This window comes from Haliotis rubra, unplaced genomic scaffold (genome assembly GCF_003918875.1).
Source record: "Haliotis rubra isolate DU_JTF1 unplaced genomic scaffold, ASM391887v1 Scf20, whole genome shotgun sequence".
NCBI lineage: Eukaryota > Metazoa > Mollusca > Gastropoda > Lepetellida > Haliotidae > Haliotis > Haliotis rubra.
In genome coordinates, this window is record NW_025766003.1 from 1,479,511 (window position 1) to 1,500,263 (window position 20,753).

Genomic DNA, 20,753 nt, shown 5'->3' on the forward strand with positions numbered 1-20,753 from the left:
TGTTACACAAAAACACAAGATGTATTGCATACCACAGATATCATTGCCTCTACTAAACAAACATGCAGTCAATGGTTACTAGATATCCAAGATATCTGCTCTGACAATCTCTTGCCGCTGAAACTACCGGCGTTGCCAAGTCGTGAAGAAAGTCTGATTCGTTTTCCTGCGGTTGAGAACGCGAGACCAGCACCGGGGCGTGTCGTATTACTGCTCCCGACTTGCTGTCAAAACCCCCACCGGATAACGTGGCTACCAGTGCTATGGCGATAGTGCCTTGCTTCACGAAATATAGGTTAAAATTAACCCAGTGATTGCCCCTCGTTCATTACAAGACTTGGTACTGAGTTCAACGATTCTTGTGGTGCACCGTCATGAGGAACTACATCTTCTGTCTGGTTTTAGGTAAGACTTTTGACATTATCCACGTGGACAGTGTAGGACATATTTACGCTTGTTATGTAATCGTATGCAAATGTTTGAATAATGCAGCTGTTCATTGTTTTCAAGAAAGCTGAATGCTGCTTTGCCATTTTGCAGATATGTTTCCTGCAAGAATGCATGTTGTAACCGAATGAATATTCTATGTCTTAAGGGTCATGTTTCAGAACAAGAATCGTGCTATACAGACAGCTTATTTTTATGGTCTAATAAGTTTGGTGTATCGCTTGAATTTATGGCTAGCCTTTAACAGATCTAAAAACAAATTACATGAATACACAATGCCCTTTAGAAAGTGGTCAAATCTAGGATGTGTAATATGTGCGTTGTCGATTAGGTGCTTTATTCTGAAAATGTGGGCTCGAATACCGCACCCGTGAATCAACTCAGTAACAGTACTTGAATCTGTACTTTACTGAGAAAATGTAAGGCCAAATAAACCATATGTTACATTGGAGGCTCAGTCATTGGAATAATTCAGTTTGTTAAACAAAATATTTCTTCCACTGGAGATGGCTTGGATATTTCCAGGGAGGTAATGTCAGGATGAAAATTCAGCACAATGATTTTTCGGTCCAATTAGACGTCAATACACTGGTTGTTATACTTTAAGAACTGTGCAAGTTTGGAGAATTATAAAAATAAATAGAAAAAACAGAGTTTTAAACGTTTACTGACTTGTGAACTTGAAAACACTTAAAGGGGATGTCCAGATGGGGAATACATATGACTCGGTGTTTGGAAATCTAGCGTTCAAACCGGAACTTATAGGAACTGACGCATGTTTAGCTTAATTTCATGTTTCAATAAACAAAAGTAACCATAGAGGCGTCCGTGCTTGCTTACGTGCGTGCGTTCGAAGATTAAGAAAATTCGACAAAATAGTAATGGGTACCGCATAGTTTAAACATCGGACATTTGCGAGACACTGTATGAAGAACGTCCATATTACACTGCTCTCTCAAAATGACGACAAAATTAGTTCCCCCAAATGTGTGAGTTAAACAATGAATTCAACTCCTGACAAAGATACTGTGCTAGTACCCACTCTTAAGGACATGAGGAGATAACATACATAAATGTCTACTTTCTGTTCTGAAATGAAGCTCACAAGGGGCAAGTCTAGCCCAGATTGCTTCCTATTCGTACAACATCTCCAATCAACCAGTCCACACATCCTTCCCTTAGCATATCCTTATGAAATCGTGAGTTGCATATGCTTGACATCAGTAGACACTCAGGTGAGCTTCTCATTTTCTTCAGTTAAAAGAAAGCGTAACAAGTTCGCTGCCGATGGGTAACGGAACTTGTTTTAACAACATGAGCACCAAGTGTTGATGATATTCTATCGGAGCAGCGCCAGCGGTTAGCCGATATTGCTGACAGCGTCCTTCGCGAATGCGCAGGCAACGTATTTACGACGGCGTATTTTCTCACAAATCACTAGCATGTCAGATCGGAGTTCAAATTCCTTTTCGGGATAATGTTCTGCCCCAGTAAGGCATAACTGCTTGTTACACAAACGAAACGTGGTCCTTTTTTACTCTTCCTCTGCTCGGAAACAGCTGCTACTGCTAAGTTATTTCAACCCTCGTATGTAGAGCTATAATCGGTTGGTTGAGCACCGAGGATTCTGGAGAAACTCCTTTAGCTAGCTTTATGTCTAAAACTGACCCAAACCTGCAGGACTTATAAAACGTGGTTTAAACAGTTATGAATAAAAACAATTAAAGTGAGTAACGGTTAAACTTCACTTTACCAAACCAGAATAAATTTCCCAAACTGCACCCATATTTGAATAAACAAGCGAACTGCGCAAATGCGTTTTGAGTATATACATAACCGCAGTCACTGGATATAAGTGTGCAGTCGATTTTAAATCTCAGCTCCCTGAGAAATATACGAACCTTGCAGCCTGTGAAGCGCTATGAAATTAGTAGACACATTACAATTTCTGGTTGCCGGGTAGTCATTCAAGGATGGGTAACCAAAGGCATATTGACCAAATACAAGCTCGGTCATCCATACAACCACTTCGCTCGACATATGCTTAACTTCACCCGATAAGTGGCCTGCACGTGGTATCGAGCCATAATCTTAATGACGAGCGAGGCGGATGGGTAGTCTAGTGGTTAAAGTGTTCGCTTGCAACGCTCGATAACCGGCTTCGATTTCCCACGTGGGTACAATGTGTGGCGCCCATTCCTGATGTCCCCTACTGTCAAATTGCTGGAATATTGCTGAAAAGCAGCGTATAAGACAACTCGCTCAAAATGTGACAAGTAAACATCAAGGCTTCTCGCAACCCCTAAGTTTACCATTGTAATGATAGCAACCCAACTATTATGAATCCGTTTCACACCCTAACTAATAGGCCACTAATTGTGCTGCAAGAATACAAGATGACGAATGTAGTAGGTCATTGTTGAAGTGATCCCAAAGGTAGTCCGGATCAGAGATACGTTGACTTAATCATCTGCTTGTCCCCAGAGTCAACTGTCTGTGGTGTACTAAATTTAGACAGGGAGACAAGACCGGTATGGAAATGTAACCTTCCGGAATATCACAGTATAGTCTGACCCTGAGAGTTGGAGACAGTTCAGGACACTATTGATTATCTATTGGGGTTTGCCCCAGTCATCTCTCGTTACATCTCACGTTACAAGAAGGCCAAGAGTTGTGTGAAGATCACTATCACCCTGGATACTCAACCTACGCCAATTTTGGAAGCTTGACCACTGTTTGCAGTGAGGTGATGATTGTCATCGCTGTCGTATCAGTGTTATCAGGGCATATTGCCACTGTGTTTTGTTCTTTACCTTTGTTGTGCTTCGTATTTCCTTATGGGCAGTATTGTAGCCTAATGGTTAAAACGTCATCACATCGAAATGCTAGGTTCGATTCCCAGTGTGGACTCAATATGTGAAACCCTCTCACTCTAATGTCTTTGACACGGTGTTCCAGACCTTCTTTTAAACAGCATAAGTTGTGAGGGACTTTATCGTTGCTAATTATCTGCTCAGCGTCAGAATCCGTCAGTAGAGTAAATGCTTTGGCTCAAGCCTTTTGAAAAACCACTTTCATCCGCCGAAAGTGTTATTTGTAAATGTTTAAGTGACATGTGGAGGCATTAGCTACCGATAAACTAAACCCATCCTACAGTAATTATGCTATCCAATAAGTCAAAAGGTTACAAGTTTCAGTTTTTTAGAATATTTGCAGCATGCGTTCTCTAAGATCATGTGTGCACACTGTGCTGGTTAAACTGTGCTCATTATCGTATAGCATAGTGCTGTGTGCCTATAAGACCGCGAACTCATTAGACGGGATTTAGCAAAGAGTAACATCAGCCAAGGTGGAATGTTGCCACAGATGTCACATTGTTCCTATTTAGTGTTTTCTACACTATCAGCAATCACTTAAAGGGATTTGTTTACTGCACGAAATATTGACAACATATTTGTTCTTATTCCATCGGTAACGAATGTTATGTTATCTCCATTTTCAATACTTACACATTTTTGTATATATTTCATATCGTTTTTTGTATATCTTCAATAAAGAACTTGATTCATTACTCCATCGAACTTGCACAAATTAATGGGCAGCAGTGTAAATACAGAGAACGGTTTAAATAAAACTGCAACATATTTTTAACTCAATGAAAAACATGTATAAAATTTGGTAAAGGGGATGTGATTTTCACAGTTGTGTACTTTGTCGTTAATTTCATAGTTAGGAGTTCTCATTTATGTCATACTGTTGAGAATTCCGTTGTTAAGTTCTTTACTGTTATGCGCAATATTATTAACGTCGTTGTTGTTAGGCGGAACTTTAATCTGTTCTATGATTGTTAGTCATGGCATAATAAAATACGTGGTTGTCCAAACTTTCCGTTTTTAAATTCCTTACTTTTTGTGCACACTGTCTTTAATTTTGTGATAATGAGTGCTTATTAATTTCATATCAAGCGTTATTAAGGTCATTACTGCTATGTTAATGTCATTGCTGTTGTGCTTAACTTTAAGCCATTTCATGGTTGTTGGTCATGACAAATAATTTATGGTTGTTATGCTACAAAATACTGTTATGTTCCCTAATGTTACTGGTGTCGTGTAATGTTATTAATGACAGAGTCGTTACTGTGGGAACTGTGGTCTTGTGGTCCATGCAGATTTGGCTACTGAGTTGCGTCCCTATGACCGTGGCTGAGCATCCTTGTAAGGACTCATAACATGACTTACTTTGCCGGCATCATTCCTGTTTCATCCAAGTTGTCTCAGACCTGCATCGATTCCGGCTTTGCTCCCACTTCAAACTGACAACCCTTGAAAATCCGGCTTAGAACTGGTCTAACCCATGCTTGTCGTAAGAGGCGACTAACGGGATCGGGTGGTCAGGCTTGCTGCCTTGGTTGACACATGTCATCGGTTCCAAAATGCATTGATCGATGCTCATGCTGTTGATCACTGGATTGTCTGGTCCAGACTCGATGATTTACAGATCGCCGCCATATAGCTGGAATGTTGCTGAGTGCGGCGTAAAACTTAACTCACTCACTCACTTCGAGCTGACACTTTGTGATATACAGGGAAATACCGTTGATTGGTTGGTTGGTTTGTTGTTTAAAGCCGCACTCAGCAATAGCCCAGCTATATGGCGGCGGTATGTTAGACCTTGTGTCTGGACCAGACAATCTAGTGATCAAGAGCATTAGCATCGATCTACGCAATGGCGCTGAACCAAACTTACGGACTGTCAGCAACTGTCTGTATGTGCATTAGGGTTGAACAAAAGCAAATGTTTCCCATAGATTTAAAAAAGTAACGTAATATATTTCGGTATAGCAACAGTCTGGCCTAAAGCTGCAAATCTTTGGCTGGCTTGGTTAGTTCATATTCCAAATACAACAAGCTAAATGTCACCTGCTTGAAAATATCATTGGTGACATTCAGAATGTCAGTTTTAATATCTGAATTGACTATATTCTTACAGAAAATCGTCTAATCAAAGCTGGCGGATTTCTCAGTTAACATTCAGTCGGCTGATTACGATGCAGTTAAATAGAAAGGTATCATTATCTACCCCACGGATGTTATGCTCGTGATTGTACATACCTGTGAAAGATGTCGGAAACCATTAAATGTTTGTCATCATTACCTATAACTTTGATGTCATTTTTACACCAGCAATTTCACGCCGGTTGTTATGAAATGCACGACTTCACGGAACACATCCAGGTAAACCCTGAAACAGGTTTATCGTCATGTTTACGTTACCAGGATCGGGTTGTACACTTAATGCAATTTCAAATAACGTTCTTTTTTGTAAAAATCCCTTCAGAAGAGTAATCGTTAACATATCTGCAGGTTCGTGTTATCAAACGTATGCTTCATCCTATGTTATAACAACACACAAATAGGATAAAAAGGGTGGAGTTTTATTATATGTAAACAAACATCTTCCACCTCTGATAAGCCACAGCTAATGTCAAACAAATGATTATACTATTTATATTACAATTTTTAGCAACTATACAACCAGTCATAGTAGAGATATCGTCGTAAACAGACGGAATGGATTAGCATGGAGTCAGACAGCACGGTTGGTGCACCTAGAGTAGATAAAGCACTCGTAGCAATAGACGAAATGTCCTAGCGTTAACCAACGTGATTTAGCGTACTAATCACGTTGGTCCTATTATTCCGGAGTCAGTTAACAGTTGAAACGTGATCAAGAACTCATATTACTTAAAAGCCTCAAGTTCAACAGACGTACTCATTTTACTCCTGCTATTTTGAGTTTAACAGCCTTTGTGTGATCAAACATGTTCATATTACTCTTGCCATAAAGACCTTAAACAATAACCTCAACTTGATCAAACATGTTCATGCTGCTATTGCTATATAGACGTTAAACAACAACCTCAACTTGATCAAACATCTTCATGCTGCTATTGCTATATAGACGTTAAACAACAACCTCAACTTGATCAAACATCTTTGATTGCTATTGCTATATAGACGTAAAACAACAACCTCAACTTGATCTAGCATCTTCAATTGCTATTGCTATATAGACGTTAAACAACCTCAACTTGATCAAACATCTTCATATTGCTATTGCTATATAGACGTTAAACAACAGCCTCAACTTGATCAAACATCTTCATGTTGCTATTGCTATATAGACGTTAAACAACCTCAACTTGATCAAACATCTTCATATTGCTATTGCTATATAGACGTTAAACAACACCCTCAACTTGATCAAACATCTTCATATTGCTATTGCTATATAGACGTTAAACAACAACCTCAACTTGATCAAACATCTTCATATCGCCATTGATGTATATACGTTAAACAAGAGCCTCAACCTGATCAAACATCTTCATACTGCTATATAGACGTTAAACAACAGCGTCAACTTGATCAGACATCTTCATATTGCTATTGCTATATAGACGTTAAACAACAGCCTCAACTTGATCAAACATCTTCATATCGCTATATAGACGTTAAACAACAGCCTCAACTTGATCAAACATCTTCATATTGCTATTGCTATATAGACGTTAAACAACAGCCTCAACTTGATCAAACATCTTCATATTGCTATTGCTATATAGACGTTAAACAACAGCCTCAACTTGATCAAACATCTTCATATTGCTATTGCTATATAGACGTTAAACAACAGCCTCAACTTGATCAAACATCTTCATATTGCTATTGCTATATAGACGTTAAACAACAGCCTCAACTTGATCAAACATCTTCATATTGCTATTGCTATATAGACGTTAAACAACAGCCTCAACTTGATCAAACATCTTCATATTGCTATTGATATATAGACGTTAAACAACAGCCTCAACTTGATCAAACATCTTCATATTGCTATTGCTATGGCTATATAGACGTTAAAAACAGCATCAACTTTATCAAACATCTTCATATTGCTATTGCTATATAGACGTTAAACAACAACCTCAACTTGATCAAACATCTTCATATTGCTATTGCTATATAGACGTTAAACTACAACAGCCTCAACTTGATCAAACATCTTCATATTGCTATTGCTATATAGACGTTAAACAACAGCCTCAACTTGATCAAACATCTTCATATTGCTATTGCTATATAGACGTTAAACAACAGCCTCAACTTGATCAAACATCTTCATATCGCTATATAGACGTTAAACAACAGCCTCAACTTGATCAAACATCTTCATATTGCTATTGCTATATAGACGTTAAACAACAGCCTCAAACATTTTGCTATTGCTATATAGACGTTAAACAAACATCTTCATATCGCTATTGATGTTAAACAACAGCCTCATAGACGTTTAAACAACAGCCTCAACTTGATCAAACATCTTCATATTGCTATTGCTATATAGACGTTAAACAACAGCAAACATCTTCAATCGCTATTGATGCATAGACGTTAAACAACAGCCTTGATCAAACATCTTCATATTGCTATTGCTATGTAGACGTTAAACAACACCCTCAATTTGATCAAACATCTTCATATCGCTATTGATGCATAGACGTTAAACAACAGCCTCAACTTGATCAAACATCTTCATATCGCTATTGCTATGTAGACGTTAAACAACAGCCAAACATCAATTGCTATTGCTATGATCAAACATCTTCATATATCGCTATTGATGCATATTAAACAACAGCCTTGATCAAACATCTTCATATTGCTATTGCTATATAGACGTTAAACAACACCCTCAACTTGATCAAACATCTTCATATTGCTATTGATATGTAGACGTTAAACAACAGCCTCAACTGTATCAAACATCTTCATATCGCTATTGATGTATAGACGTTAAACATCAGGCTCAACTTGATCAAACATCTTCATATTGCTATTGCTATTGCTATATAGACGTTAAAAACAGCATCAACTTTATCAAACATCTTCATATTGCTGTTGCTATATAGACGTTATAAACAGCATCAACTTTATCAAACATCTTCATATTAGCCTTGCTAATTTTACATTATACAACATTCTCAACATAATCAATCAAAGTTATATTGCTTCCACAATTTTGACTTTAGGCAGCAGCCCAATTATATTTACAACCGTTATTTTGATGATAAACGTCATCCTCAACTTCATCAAACTTACTCATGCTACAGTTGCTGGAACACAACCTCACCTTTAATAATATATTCATATTAAGTGGCATTTTAGAAGTTGGGAAGTAAAATATAGAACAAACTTTATGGATAACAACTTCTTTTTATTCGTGAGTGCGACGTTTCGATACAGATTCTTGCATAATTATGCCTGACAACGGTACAAGAATCTGTATCGAAACGTCGCACTCACGAATAAAAAGAAGTTGTTATCCATAAAGTTTGTTCTATATATTCATATTACTCTTGCTATGTGGACGTTATACAACAGCCTGAACATTTTTAAATGTACCCATATCAGTCACTCTTGCTAATCTGACATTATATAACGTATTAAACAAATATATATTGCTTCCACTATTTCTTCATATTATTCCTCCCGGCATTAGGCAATAGCGCGATTGTATTACTCCCGTTATTTCGATGTTAAACGTCATTAACACATGTCATCGTATAACAGTTGCGTAGATCGATGCTCATGGTGGTGATCCCTGGATTGTCGGGTTTAGACACGATTATTTAAGAAATTTTATGTTACCGCCGTCATACAGCTGGAATATTGCCGAGTGCGGCGTTAAACAAAACCTGAACAAAACCTTGGAATTGTTACAGGGACATACCAGACACACAGACAGGCAGATATCTATTCAGCATAAAGGCCACTGGCCCAAAATACAATCATATTGACATATAAATTCTGCGCATTGTACAAAAACATTATAAGACCATGGAAAATGTAATTACATATTACTCCTGTCAATAATTTGCTGGACCTTATATAAATATAAGGAAATCTTTCTCAACTGACTGAAGTCTTGAGGTGATATTAAGTTAACATATGTAGTATCAGAATTACATGTAGATATGCCCAGTATATTATGCCGCAACTGATGATATTGTTCACAGATTAATAATATATGTTCTTCATTCTCAATGTAATACTTCCACAGGAACATACAATGCTATAGCTAAATTCGATGGCTGCCTTTAATACAATCATAAACCCAAATTACTGTTCCAGGAGGATTATACCTTTAACTGTTCATTAGACGCTGTTACTATAACACACAAACACGTTTATTTGTTATGCTTGGGATGGTATAAACAGAGCATGTTTGTCCACAAGTACATTACGTTCGTAACGTAACCTATATAGGTATATGTGTTTTGACTTGGACAAGAATTATTTACAACTCTTGGATCAACATGGTTAGACAAGCTTGCCTGGAAGATCTGGCCTTGCGTTTCACGTTTCTTCTCAGCACGTATCATTTTCAAAGACTTATTGAAAATACACTATTACAAATACACGTATTTTCGGCACTTTCTAAAACGATAGAACATTCTCAGCAGCGTGTGGTATTTCACAGTGTTTCTTTGGAAATCTGTGAATGAAAAACAGTCACACTAAACTGAAAACGTGAGTAATTTCACGGATTATTATTCTGGTTATTTATTGTTTTTGGAGTTACTCGTCTTTCTGCACTCACATAGAAGTGAACTGCAGTCTGTTGCCAGACTATACAGAGAAGCTAAACACGTATTGGCTTTCAGCATGTGTATAGGGTAGACTGCATGGATGGTAGCACATTTGTACACAAGTCCAATAGACAGGTGTTTTCTATATTTGAAACAGGCCATTCGAAAATAACAATGAAAACATCTCTTTTCTTTTCAAATCGAATTTGATTATGAAAGTACACATATCTGATATCAGAGGTTTAAAACCGCAATAACACGTCCCTGAGTCTACAAAAAGAACAATGTGGCGAAATCACTGCGAACGTTACAACACCAATGTAGTTTTGGTTTCAAATTGAACCCCGACAAATATTCAGAGAACATGGTTTTACTTTGAAAAAGTGAGTGAGTGTGTGAGCTTGGTTTTACGCCGATTTTAGCAATATTCCAGCAATATCACGGCGGTGACACCAGAAATGGGCTTAACACAGTGTACCCATGTGGGGAATCGAACCCGGATCTTCGGCGTAACGAGTGAACGTTTTAACCACTAGGCTACCCCACCGCCCCTAAAATTGTTCTGAAGAAGCCACCAGACTATCCTGTGTAAGTGATGAAAATGCGTTAAAAGAACAAACATGTTGTGTCACTAAGAATCCGTTTGAATCAGAGGTTATATTTGTACGCCGGTTTTGATAGTACGCCGGTTTTGATAACAGCCCGTCAATATGACGTCTTATTAAACCAGAAATGGTAAACGCCCATTAGATCAACGCTGTAGCAAGGTTTAGCTTCAAGTTCTTATCTACTCTCCAATAATCTACACAGGGTTATGGTAAATGTCAAACTATCGATAAATGATACTGGTTTCGTTTTGCTTGTTGTAACGTTGAGGGATGATGGTGATTAAGAATTCTGTTGTGAGTCATCGTATCCCGGCATAGGATCATTGTTTAAACGGCTCTCTTTCCACGTCTAGTTTGGATCTGTTAAAGGCATGACTGTGTTACAAGCTCAAAAGGCTAAACCACACATCTTTATGTTCCCCGGTACAGTACCAGAAGCAGTTCACAGGATCCAGTACAATCTGGAAGATACATGTAAATAAGGATGCATAATGCCACATGTTGCCGTACTTTGTTTACTGATGTGCATCGTGTAAACAAAATAATCTCTACACGTACTTAATTGATCGAAAAGTGAAAGGACAAAGCACCTTTTGGCACACGAGCTGCTTGAATAAATATAAGGCAGTGTATGAAATAAGCCAAAAGTCCAGCCAGACATCAGGGCCGGTAACTTCAAAATGTTACCAGCCCAAAATGGGTTTAACCAGACCAAATATGGTGAATTTACTCAGATGTACTGAATATCTAAAATTTTACCGACCATCGGGCTGGCTAGCTGCATATTTAGACCGTCCGTCAGAAATCTAGACCGTCTCGGGCAGTCGGACGGGCCTCATTTCATACACTGTATAAGGTACTATGAAATATATCAAAGGCATTCATAAGAATGAGAAACTTGAGATATTCGTTCATTCCGACATGCGTACAACAAAACTACATGTGTGGAGGATGCCAAAATGGTTTCTTCTAGAGGTTTTCGTGTGGATATGTCGTCTGAGGTCTTTAGCCCCAGCTGATTGTCTTGACAGAAAGGGATGATGTCAGTACTTCTGGTGAAACAACATCTTGGGTTAGACTTGCTGATAGTTCAGTTCTGTCTTGAAGTTAACTCAGAAGTCAGACGTCAGAAGTCAGAAGTAATGCAGGCTGCTTGTCACTTGCATGATTTGTCTATTATTCACATGAAGTTTTTAGAAACTTTGGAATTGGAACTTTTAGTTTGCCAAAGATCCTTTCAGAAAAAAACCCCATATGTTTTCTATCAGAATAATTTATTAACTGAATATCATTTACTGCGATTACAATGAGAAGTGCAATGTAACTATTATCCCAAAGGAAGGATAAAGTTCTGGTGAAATGACCTCCTAAAACTGATTCAAACTTACTTCACTTAACTCAAAATACGTCACTCAAGCAGTGAATGATTAAACAGAAGCTATGGCTATTTCTCACGCGCGAAAACTGTGGTATTTCAACGTCTAGATGTATGTATACTCATGCCAATAATGGTTGTCACCCCCTTCAATTTATTAATTGGAGAGGGGGGTGGGGTGCGGGTGTTAGGTGTGTGTTGGGTTTGGGTGGGGAGGGGGGTGACAACCATTATTGGCATGAGTATATGATCAGACCTGTATTTCTTAGCACTTGTTTCAAATGATTTTTATTTATTTCCCTTTTTGTTCGTACAAAGTCAATGTGTCAAGAAAAGTCCACTAATTCCAGACTTCTGGAATTTAGATATCAATCAAACCAGACAGTATGAGAGTATTGAGTAAATACAGAGAGTATGACATAAACTGAATCTTCAACTAAAGAGCACATGACATCACGCTACAGTTTATCTTTGAGTTGTAATTATCTAAATTGTATGAAATTTCGACCTCTTTTTTTAATGTGTGAAATATTTGGATGTCTGTTTGCTAGTCTTGATTTGAAAATATTGTATTTTGTGATAATAATGATGCGATTGAGCACATCATTTCTTTTCTCAGGGTAACCAAATAATACCTTTTTCTTATCTAAATGAAGAAGAGTGCCTGCTTTATGTTGAATCCACGCAATAACATTATTCCAAATCTCTTTGACAATATCACATTCATAGAATATGTGTATTATGGTTTCAACACTTGTGTTACAGAAAGTACAAGCATTGGATTCAATCAATTTCATTTTTGATAGCATTTCGTTAGTTGATATACACCTGTGAATGATACTATATTGAAACCATTGATGTTTTACATTAACAAGGGCCCTGAACGGTATTTTATGGATATGTTTCCAATCATTATCAGATATACATTCGTTTACTTCTAAATCCCATTTATTTCTGTATTTGTTGTTATTATTCTGAATTCTAGTTGCCTGTAGTATATCAAAATATATTCTGCACCCTAAAACTAAATTCTTGTAAAAGGAAAGGAATAAAAGGCATGCAGGATTTTTTGTTTTGTTTCAAATGATGCCTCACCTGCTGTTCGGATGAGAACGACGAACCTGTGGCAAGATCAGGTTGTAGATTTACCGAAGGCCCCTGTCATAGCCTTCAGCACTATGGAATCTCAAAAATGGTTTTGTTTTTTTCGATGATTCTAAGATGGCAATCACACCAAGAAAACATCTGCCACGTCTGTGATAGACATATTGTCAGTAAATGACAGACCGGAACGATATAGTGCCAGGAACGAATTGGTCTGTCAATCAAGATAGTGGCTTGGTTCCCTGGGTATTTCAGAAGTCATTTCCTAGTCCGACAACACGGTTGTTTTGAAAGAAATGCAGGCATTGCTCTCTCGACAGTTTGGCAATAAACCCTTTAACAGTCACAAACACGATACCGGCAATAAGGTCATTTATCACTCTAAAGGAGGCTACAGCTTTGAATATAAGCAGCAAAACACCCGCTGAAGATACCAGATGTTCGCGAAAAGGTATCCTGCGCCCATTCCATTGGTGGCACCCGTCAAACATACATGCAATGCCAAGTCAAGTGTTCACTTTTAAGTCAAATTAGGTAACTGCATCGGGGAATCTTTTGTGTCCCTGATGGTCAAATTTAGAAACGTATAAACCCCTTAGAAAGCTTGGCTACGGTCATGTATGCTGCATCCCTGCTCAATGTGAAGTTTAAAGTTTAAACCTGATATATTGTCAACTGAAATCATATAATTTGCCATTTAACTATTGTAACAATTAAGACAATGTGTAGTGTATCCTCTATCGTGTTTGTCGTTGATGACGTTTAGCATGTAAAACCATCTGAGTCGTGTTTTCAAGATTTAAACTATTTTGCACATGTTCCCCTCGATTGAAATTCATCTATTATCTAATAGTCGGATATCACGACAATATGCCAAATATATGTCAGTAAGTCATGCTGGGGAATATATGCATTAATGTGAAAAGATATGCATGGATGGTATGCTGATGTGGACAGTTACATGCATGAGCGTACTTTTATGTGGAAAGATATGAATGTTTGGTATACTCCTGTGGACAGTTACATGCATGAGCGTATTTTTATGTGGATAGATATGAATGTTTGATATGCTGATGTGGACGGTTACATGCATGAGCGTATTTTTATATGTAAAGATATGAATGTTTGGTGTACTGATTTGAATGGATTTAAATGGGTTGTTAGCTGATGTGGAAAGTAATGAAACGATATGCATGGGCGTGTGTTTATGTCGAAATATATGAAGGGTTGGTATGCTGCAGTGAAAGGATATATGGGTGGTTTGCCGATGTGGACAGATATGCATGGGCGGTATGCTGACGTGGAAGGATATGCAGTGGTGATATGTGACATGTGAAAATGCATGATACCTCTGATTGATTTAAACATATTTTATTCACAAATGTGAAAGGGATTGGGGACAAGTAATCCAACTTAAAATACCCGCTCCCTAATATTTACATACATACATTTTCAATTATATACATATTAGGAAAGAATAGAGAGAAGAGATAGGAAAGTTAAGTAGAGGAAGGGATACAACTCATAGGAAAACGTTTTGATTGATGAATAAAAGTTTGCACACCTTTAAAAACGTATTCATTCTGTTGAATGGTCATATCAGGACTTCCAAATAACATCAATGACAATGTAATTGGAGAGTCTCGATTTACAATACTTTTTAAATTTAACATTAATATTTCCCTTTGAATGTTGTACAGTTTACATTCTAATAGGAAGTGATGTACATTTTCACAAGTATTACCACAGTAACAAGAAGCAGAATCTTTCATGTTGAAACGATACAGATCAAAATTTAGCTGACTAGTCATATATCTCAACTTTGTGTGTATAATATTTAATTTTCTAATTCCAAACGAGTAATATGATGGAGCTACAGGTTGCTCGCACTTTAAGTACGACTTGAAACTTTGTAATGAAGGTCGATTTCTTTCGGTATCAGAAATATTATTCCACATTCTTACAGTTGATGGAAAAAAGGAATCATATGAAAGTCTTAAGTTTGCAGAAGGTAGAATAATATTGTTAGCATTCCTAAGGTTATAATTAGATCTTGATCCAACACTATCTGGAGTAATATCTTTTAAGTATACAGGGGCTAAATCATTTTGAATTTTGTAGAATAGACAAAGTTTTCTTCTTTTTCTTCGTTCATCCAGCCTTTCCCAGCCTGTCTCATAATATAGAATTTGACGTGAAGTATATCTAGGTAGACCCGTAACTATTCTGGCAGCTTCTAACTGAAGTTTCTCTAGGTTTTCTTTCTGCTGTACAGTACAGCCATCCCATAATTCACAAGCATATTAAAAGTGTGGTCTGATAAATATCTTATAAATAGTATTGATTGTATTTCTGTTTAGTAAGTATTTCAATTTCCGCATTGATGATATCATTTTGGAGCACGACTTGATAAATTGATTAGTATGACAAGACCATTTGCCTTTTGCTTCAAATGTTATTCCGAGATGTTTATGATTGTTTACCAAATTGATTTGCTTTCCGTCAAAATATAATTTCAATTCTTCAGTTTCATCAATCATGGAAAACAACACTGCTTCTGTTTTTTCAGGATTATATGAGACCAGCCAGTTTTTGCTCCAGCTATATAATATGTCTAAATTGGTATTAAGAGAAGTTTCGATTTCTTTAGTATTTTTCGATGATTTTCCAAGCGAGGTATCATCAGCAAAAAGTCTTGTTACACAATCTAATTTATCAGCAATATCGTTAACATAGACCACGAACAAAAAGGGTCCCAATACTGATCCCTGGGGGACGCCAGCTGTTAAGTACCTGGGCTTGGATATACGCTTTGTAGCTCCGTTTACAAAGACGTGTTGACTGCGATCACTTATGTTACTCGATATCCATTGCAAAAGCTGGCCTCTAATACCATACATCTCTAATTTACATACAAGCCCTTTGTGCCACACACGATCAAAAGCTTTGGATACATCGCATGATACCTCTCCGACGTGATCAGCGATTGCTCTCTCAGACAGTCGACGATCAAGGCGTTCAAATGATTGCATATGACAATATTATACGTAATGCGTCAAGAGATACATTTTGGTATGCTAAGAATCTGTTTGCTACAGGATATTCAATTTATTATTATCTCTGTAAACGCATTACCTGTGGTAGGGCAATTACCTGTCAACTTACATAACTTACACTACGAGAACAGTGCGTACTTGCCAACCGGGCATCCACGTCTTAGTCTTTAGGAAACACTGATAGGGTAACTGCCAGGTAACACTGATAGGGTAACTGCCAGGTAACACTGATAGGGTAATTGCCAGGTAACACTGATAGGGTAACTGCCAGGTGACACTGATAGGGTAACTGCCAGGTAACACTGATAGGGTAATTGCCAGGTAACACTGATAGGGTAACTGGCAGGTAATCCGCACCGAGTATGTACTGGTTACTTGTGCAACTTCACTTGACATTAAAAAGAAAGTTCGCGGGGGATGGGCTTCACACATTGTACCCATGTGGGGAGTCGAACCCGGATCTTTGACGTCACTGACACTGCAATATTGTCTGCGTGGGCTTTTGTATGTTTGTGTTAAGTAAGCAGTCTGGATAGTCGATTGGTCTATTTACAAAAACTTATTTCAGTGTGTTGTTGCGTTTAATGAGTTATAAACGTAAAGGCTTGTGTGAATTTAGCTGATATATTTACCGAATATTATGGTGGCGAGGGACTAACTGGACTTTTCCATCCAACAATATATGGCAACTTTAAAGATGAGCGAGTGAAACACCATTCCTGGGCATTTACAATTAAAGTCAGTGAAAAACAGTTATATTTGTCATCCCTCTCGTAAGTAAAATGAGATGAGATACGCAGGAGAACGAGCCAGGAACCTGCCTTGGAATTGGTACTGCTCCAGATTCGGCTAAGCGTTGATATCATATTAACAAAATCGACAAAAAACTGTCGCCGTTCATAGCAAACATTTGCTAAAGCATAAACAAGTAACTATTCCGACCATATCTCGAGCATGTGTTTCTGAATCGCTGAGATGTGGTAGAATTATAGATTGCGTAAATAATGAAATCAAAGTCGTGTTAAAATATTATTTTGACAGTTGTTTACATATAAAGGTCCTACAAAGTCACACATGTATAAAACAAAAGAAAATATTGTTCTGCAGCAAAATAGAGTATATTAAACAAAATGTATTCGATTTGTAATACTCTTCAGTTTGTTGATGAACGTCGCGCTTATCATTATTGAAACTGTATCATGATGTTTTTTGTAGTTTTGGGGTACATGATCAGTTGTTACATGTAATATAACATAGTCTTGTACCCTGAGTGAAAATTTGATTCAGCAAAACGAACATTGCCTTGTTTTGTTTTAAATTTTTGGAAGTGATCTGTATAGTTCTATTTACTCTCTGATGTATATACTTCCAGTGGCGGCCCTCACTCACCATGAAGTACAATCAGCCAAACGGATGAGCGCCCGAGACAAACTGACACAGGTGTCAAGTGTTCCCTTGGGCTACCAGACAAGACAGCCTCCTGAAATGACAGACTCCCACAGAGCCAAGCGATCTGCTGGAGGAGCTTCAATACGCCCTGAAGAATACGCCGAAGAGATGCTTGGACTAAAGGGCGCAGAGAGGTTTGAAACTGTCAATGAAGTTGTCACCGTCCACGGCGTCACATTGAGGAAGATGAAAGAACGGTATCGGGGTAGGGACGTATTTGACACAATTGTGACGGTCAAAGTGGACGATGACAATGAGACACTTGTTGATGCTAGTGGCACGATTATTGAAGATATTGAAACCGAATTAAAAGACTTTGATCACGAGTTATCCGAAGAGGAACTGTATAATATACTTATCAACCTTAACAATGATGAAAATATCACTGAAAATATAGGAAATCGTAAGATTGTGTATGATGTACATATAGATGACAACAGTACAGCTTTTCCAATTGCAATCGTGGAATATCTGATTGAAATGGAGGAAGAGGTGAAACGGCCAACGGCAATCATTAACACAAGAACTGGAGAAGTGATTAAAGCATGGAATAATCTCCAGACATGTTTCCCCAAGGAGCGTCATAGGCTCTACGGGGGTAATGAAAAGATAGGTAAACGGGAGTATGGAATAATTCCACAGTGTTTGGAACTGCGAAAGGAAGGGAATACTTGCTATTTGGAGAATGACCTTGTGAAAGTTGTCGACATGCAGCACACAGAACTGGAGAACATCACTGAGACCGCAAGCTTCGACTGTGATCAGACGTACAATGACTCCATTAACGGAGCATACTCCCCAGCCCTTGACGCTTTGTACTATGGGACACAGATACAGAGGATGTTCCTGGAATGGTTTGGCCATAAGCTTGTTGAAAACCTGGTCATGAGAGTGCACTTCTCCAAGAATCATGTGAATGCTTTCTGGAACGGCCAGAATGTGACCTTTGGAGATGGTCGGAAAAGACAGGTCTATCCTTTTGTTGCCCTTGATATTGCTGCACATGAAATTGCTCATGGCTTCAGTGAAAAAAACGCAGGGCTGTTGTACGTCAGCCAGACGGGAGGGTTGAATGAAGCCTTCTCGGACATGGCTGGTGAAATGGCAGAGTTGTACCTTGACGTTATCGACTGGAGAGTTGGCTACGGAATTATGTTCCATGAAAGATCGATGCGCTATCTGGACGATCCACCAAAGAACGGGAGATCCATCAAGCATATGAAGAAGTACAAAGAAGGAATTGATCCTCATGGTTGCAGTGGAATCTACAACCGCGTGTTTTACCTTCTGTGTCAAGAATACAGCGATGATCCAAGAGACGTCTTCAGAGTGTTTCTCCATGCCAATAAAATGTACTGGCATCCCCTCAGCAACTTTTCAGACGGAGCGTGTGATATTATGAAATCGGCTTATGACCTTGGTCAGACAGCAGAGCACTATATAAAGTCCTTCGCCGACGTTGGCATTGAGGCATGCGACATTAAAGATCACATTCTCCATCTCAGGCACAATAAAACCCGAACTGGGGTAACCGTTTCCAGATCGATAAACCCAGTGTTTGCCATTGAGGTTCCCGAGTGGGCTAGCTCCTTCTATATCCAAGCAACAAGCGAAAGTGGCAAGGATATATTCATAGAACTAATCAGCGAATCCTGGAACAGACAAACTAAAAACACCGTGCCTCTGGCCGATGAAAACAACTATATGGAGTATAATGTAACGAATCTGGATTCCAGATACTTCTTTGTCCGGTTCTCAACAAAAAGTCGAATAGCGATCAAAGATGCATCGGTTAGGGCAGGCTACTTCTGTTTGGACTACTACACCCATCGGAACTTCTTGTACAGAGCGTTCTATGCTCTAGAGTGTTGGGGCATTGACCTTTGGGCTGGATGATCCCATCAAAGACGGACGCGTATACAAGGATTGTTCTTGCAGAGGATTCTCTTACATAGTTTTCCCAGACTGAACAGGTGCAGAAGCAAATTTGAATATGCATTAAACTTTGATTGCCAATCAAATACCAGAAAAATATGGGTAGTTGGCTCTCTGAGTAATATAGTGATATATTCACACAATGACCAAGATGGTGTCAGTACTGATTCTGTAAGAGTTCAGTATGTGTACTGACATTCTGAGTGGAAAGGTCAGTTGATCAAATACTTGGTTTGTAGTTTTACAGATTATAAATGTTTAACATTTTGTAAGTTCAAAACCTTCTTATACCGGATAATAATACACCCAGTGAAATAATCCGGACTGACAAGTTTCTGAATGATGAATCCTGTTTACGATGTAGGATTCCCTTGGAAACGATTTCATGTCGAATTTCAGGTATATATGGTATTTTGACTTAGTTAAATGTATTTGTTTGGATTTATGATCATTCTGTTTGACAGACATTTCTACATTAATTATTTGGAAACTCCTGAAGTGTGATATACTCCTTTTACATTTACGCATACACGGAAGGGGGACAAGAAAACGTCATTTACTCTCTGGCAGATATTGGTCAATATTCATGCTGGTATTACAAAATATTAATGAATATTTGGAGTATCACTTACGAAAGACAAATTCACCAACTCTTTTTTTCAGAGTGATAATATGTTCGTGCGTTGTTTCTAAATTGAAATAAACGCCAATACTTTGCTCTCATGTTTCTCAAGAGTTGAAATATCATATTAGCACCTTATGTACTTTGTAATTATACAGAGCGATGGACATGATAATTATCATTTGAGCTATTTAGAATGATACATCCTGATGAATAGTTATCCATGTATGGCATACATTTGATTAAATATTGTCTTACGATTTATGACATCTACTCGCCAATTAACACTACTTCATATATTACTATGTTCAAGGCCAATGTCTGTACAACAGTTCGGCATTTGGTCTTTCCGTATTCATTTTGTGTTAGAAGATTGTAAATAGATTGATTGATAGGTTGATAGAAAATTGTGTTCTCTTTTCAATATATTGGTTGTTGGAAAATATGTTATCGTGATTGTTTTCTTCTGTTTCAGGAAATAAACACCAGTAAACATTTCTAACTA

General features: G+C 38.0%; 1 protein-coding gene across 1 annotated transcript; it reads left to right on the forward strand.

Moving 5' to 3' along the window:
• The first annotated feature begins 159 nt into the window (after window positions 1-159).
• LOC124275567 (elastase-like) lies at window positions 160-20,753 on the forward strand. The gene is made up of 2 exons (XM_046711148.1): window positions 160-405; window positions 17,615-20,753. The coding sequence occupies exons 1-2, from the start codon at window positions 375-377 to the stop codon at window positions 19,585-19,587; spliced, it is 2,004 nt and encodes a 667-aa protein (XP_046567104.1). The 5' UTR covers window positions 160-374; the 3' UTR covers window positions 19,588-20,753.

Coding starts and splice junctions, on each gene's coding strand:
- LOC124275567 (XM_046711148.1), top strand. CDS start 375: ATGAGGAACTACATCTTCTGTCTGGTTTTAG. Junction 406..17,614: donor CATCTTCTGTCTGGTTTTAG/GTAAGACTTTTG, acceptor ATATACTTCCAG/TGGCGGCCCTCACTCACCAT.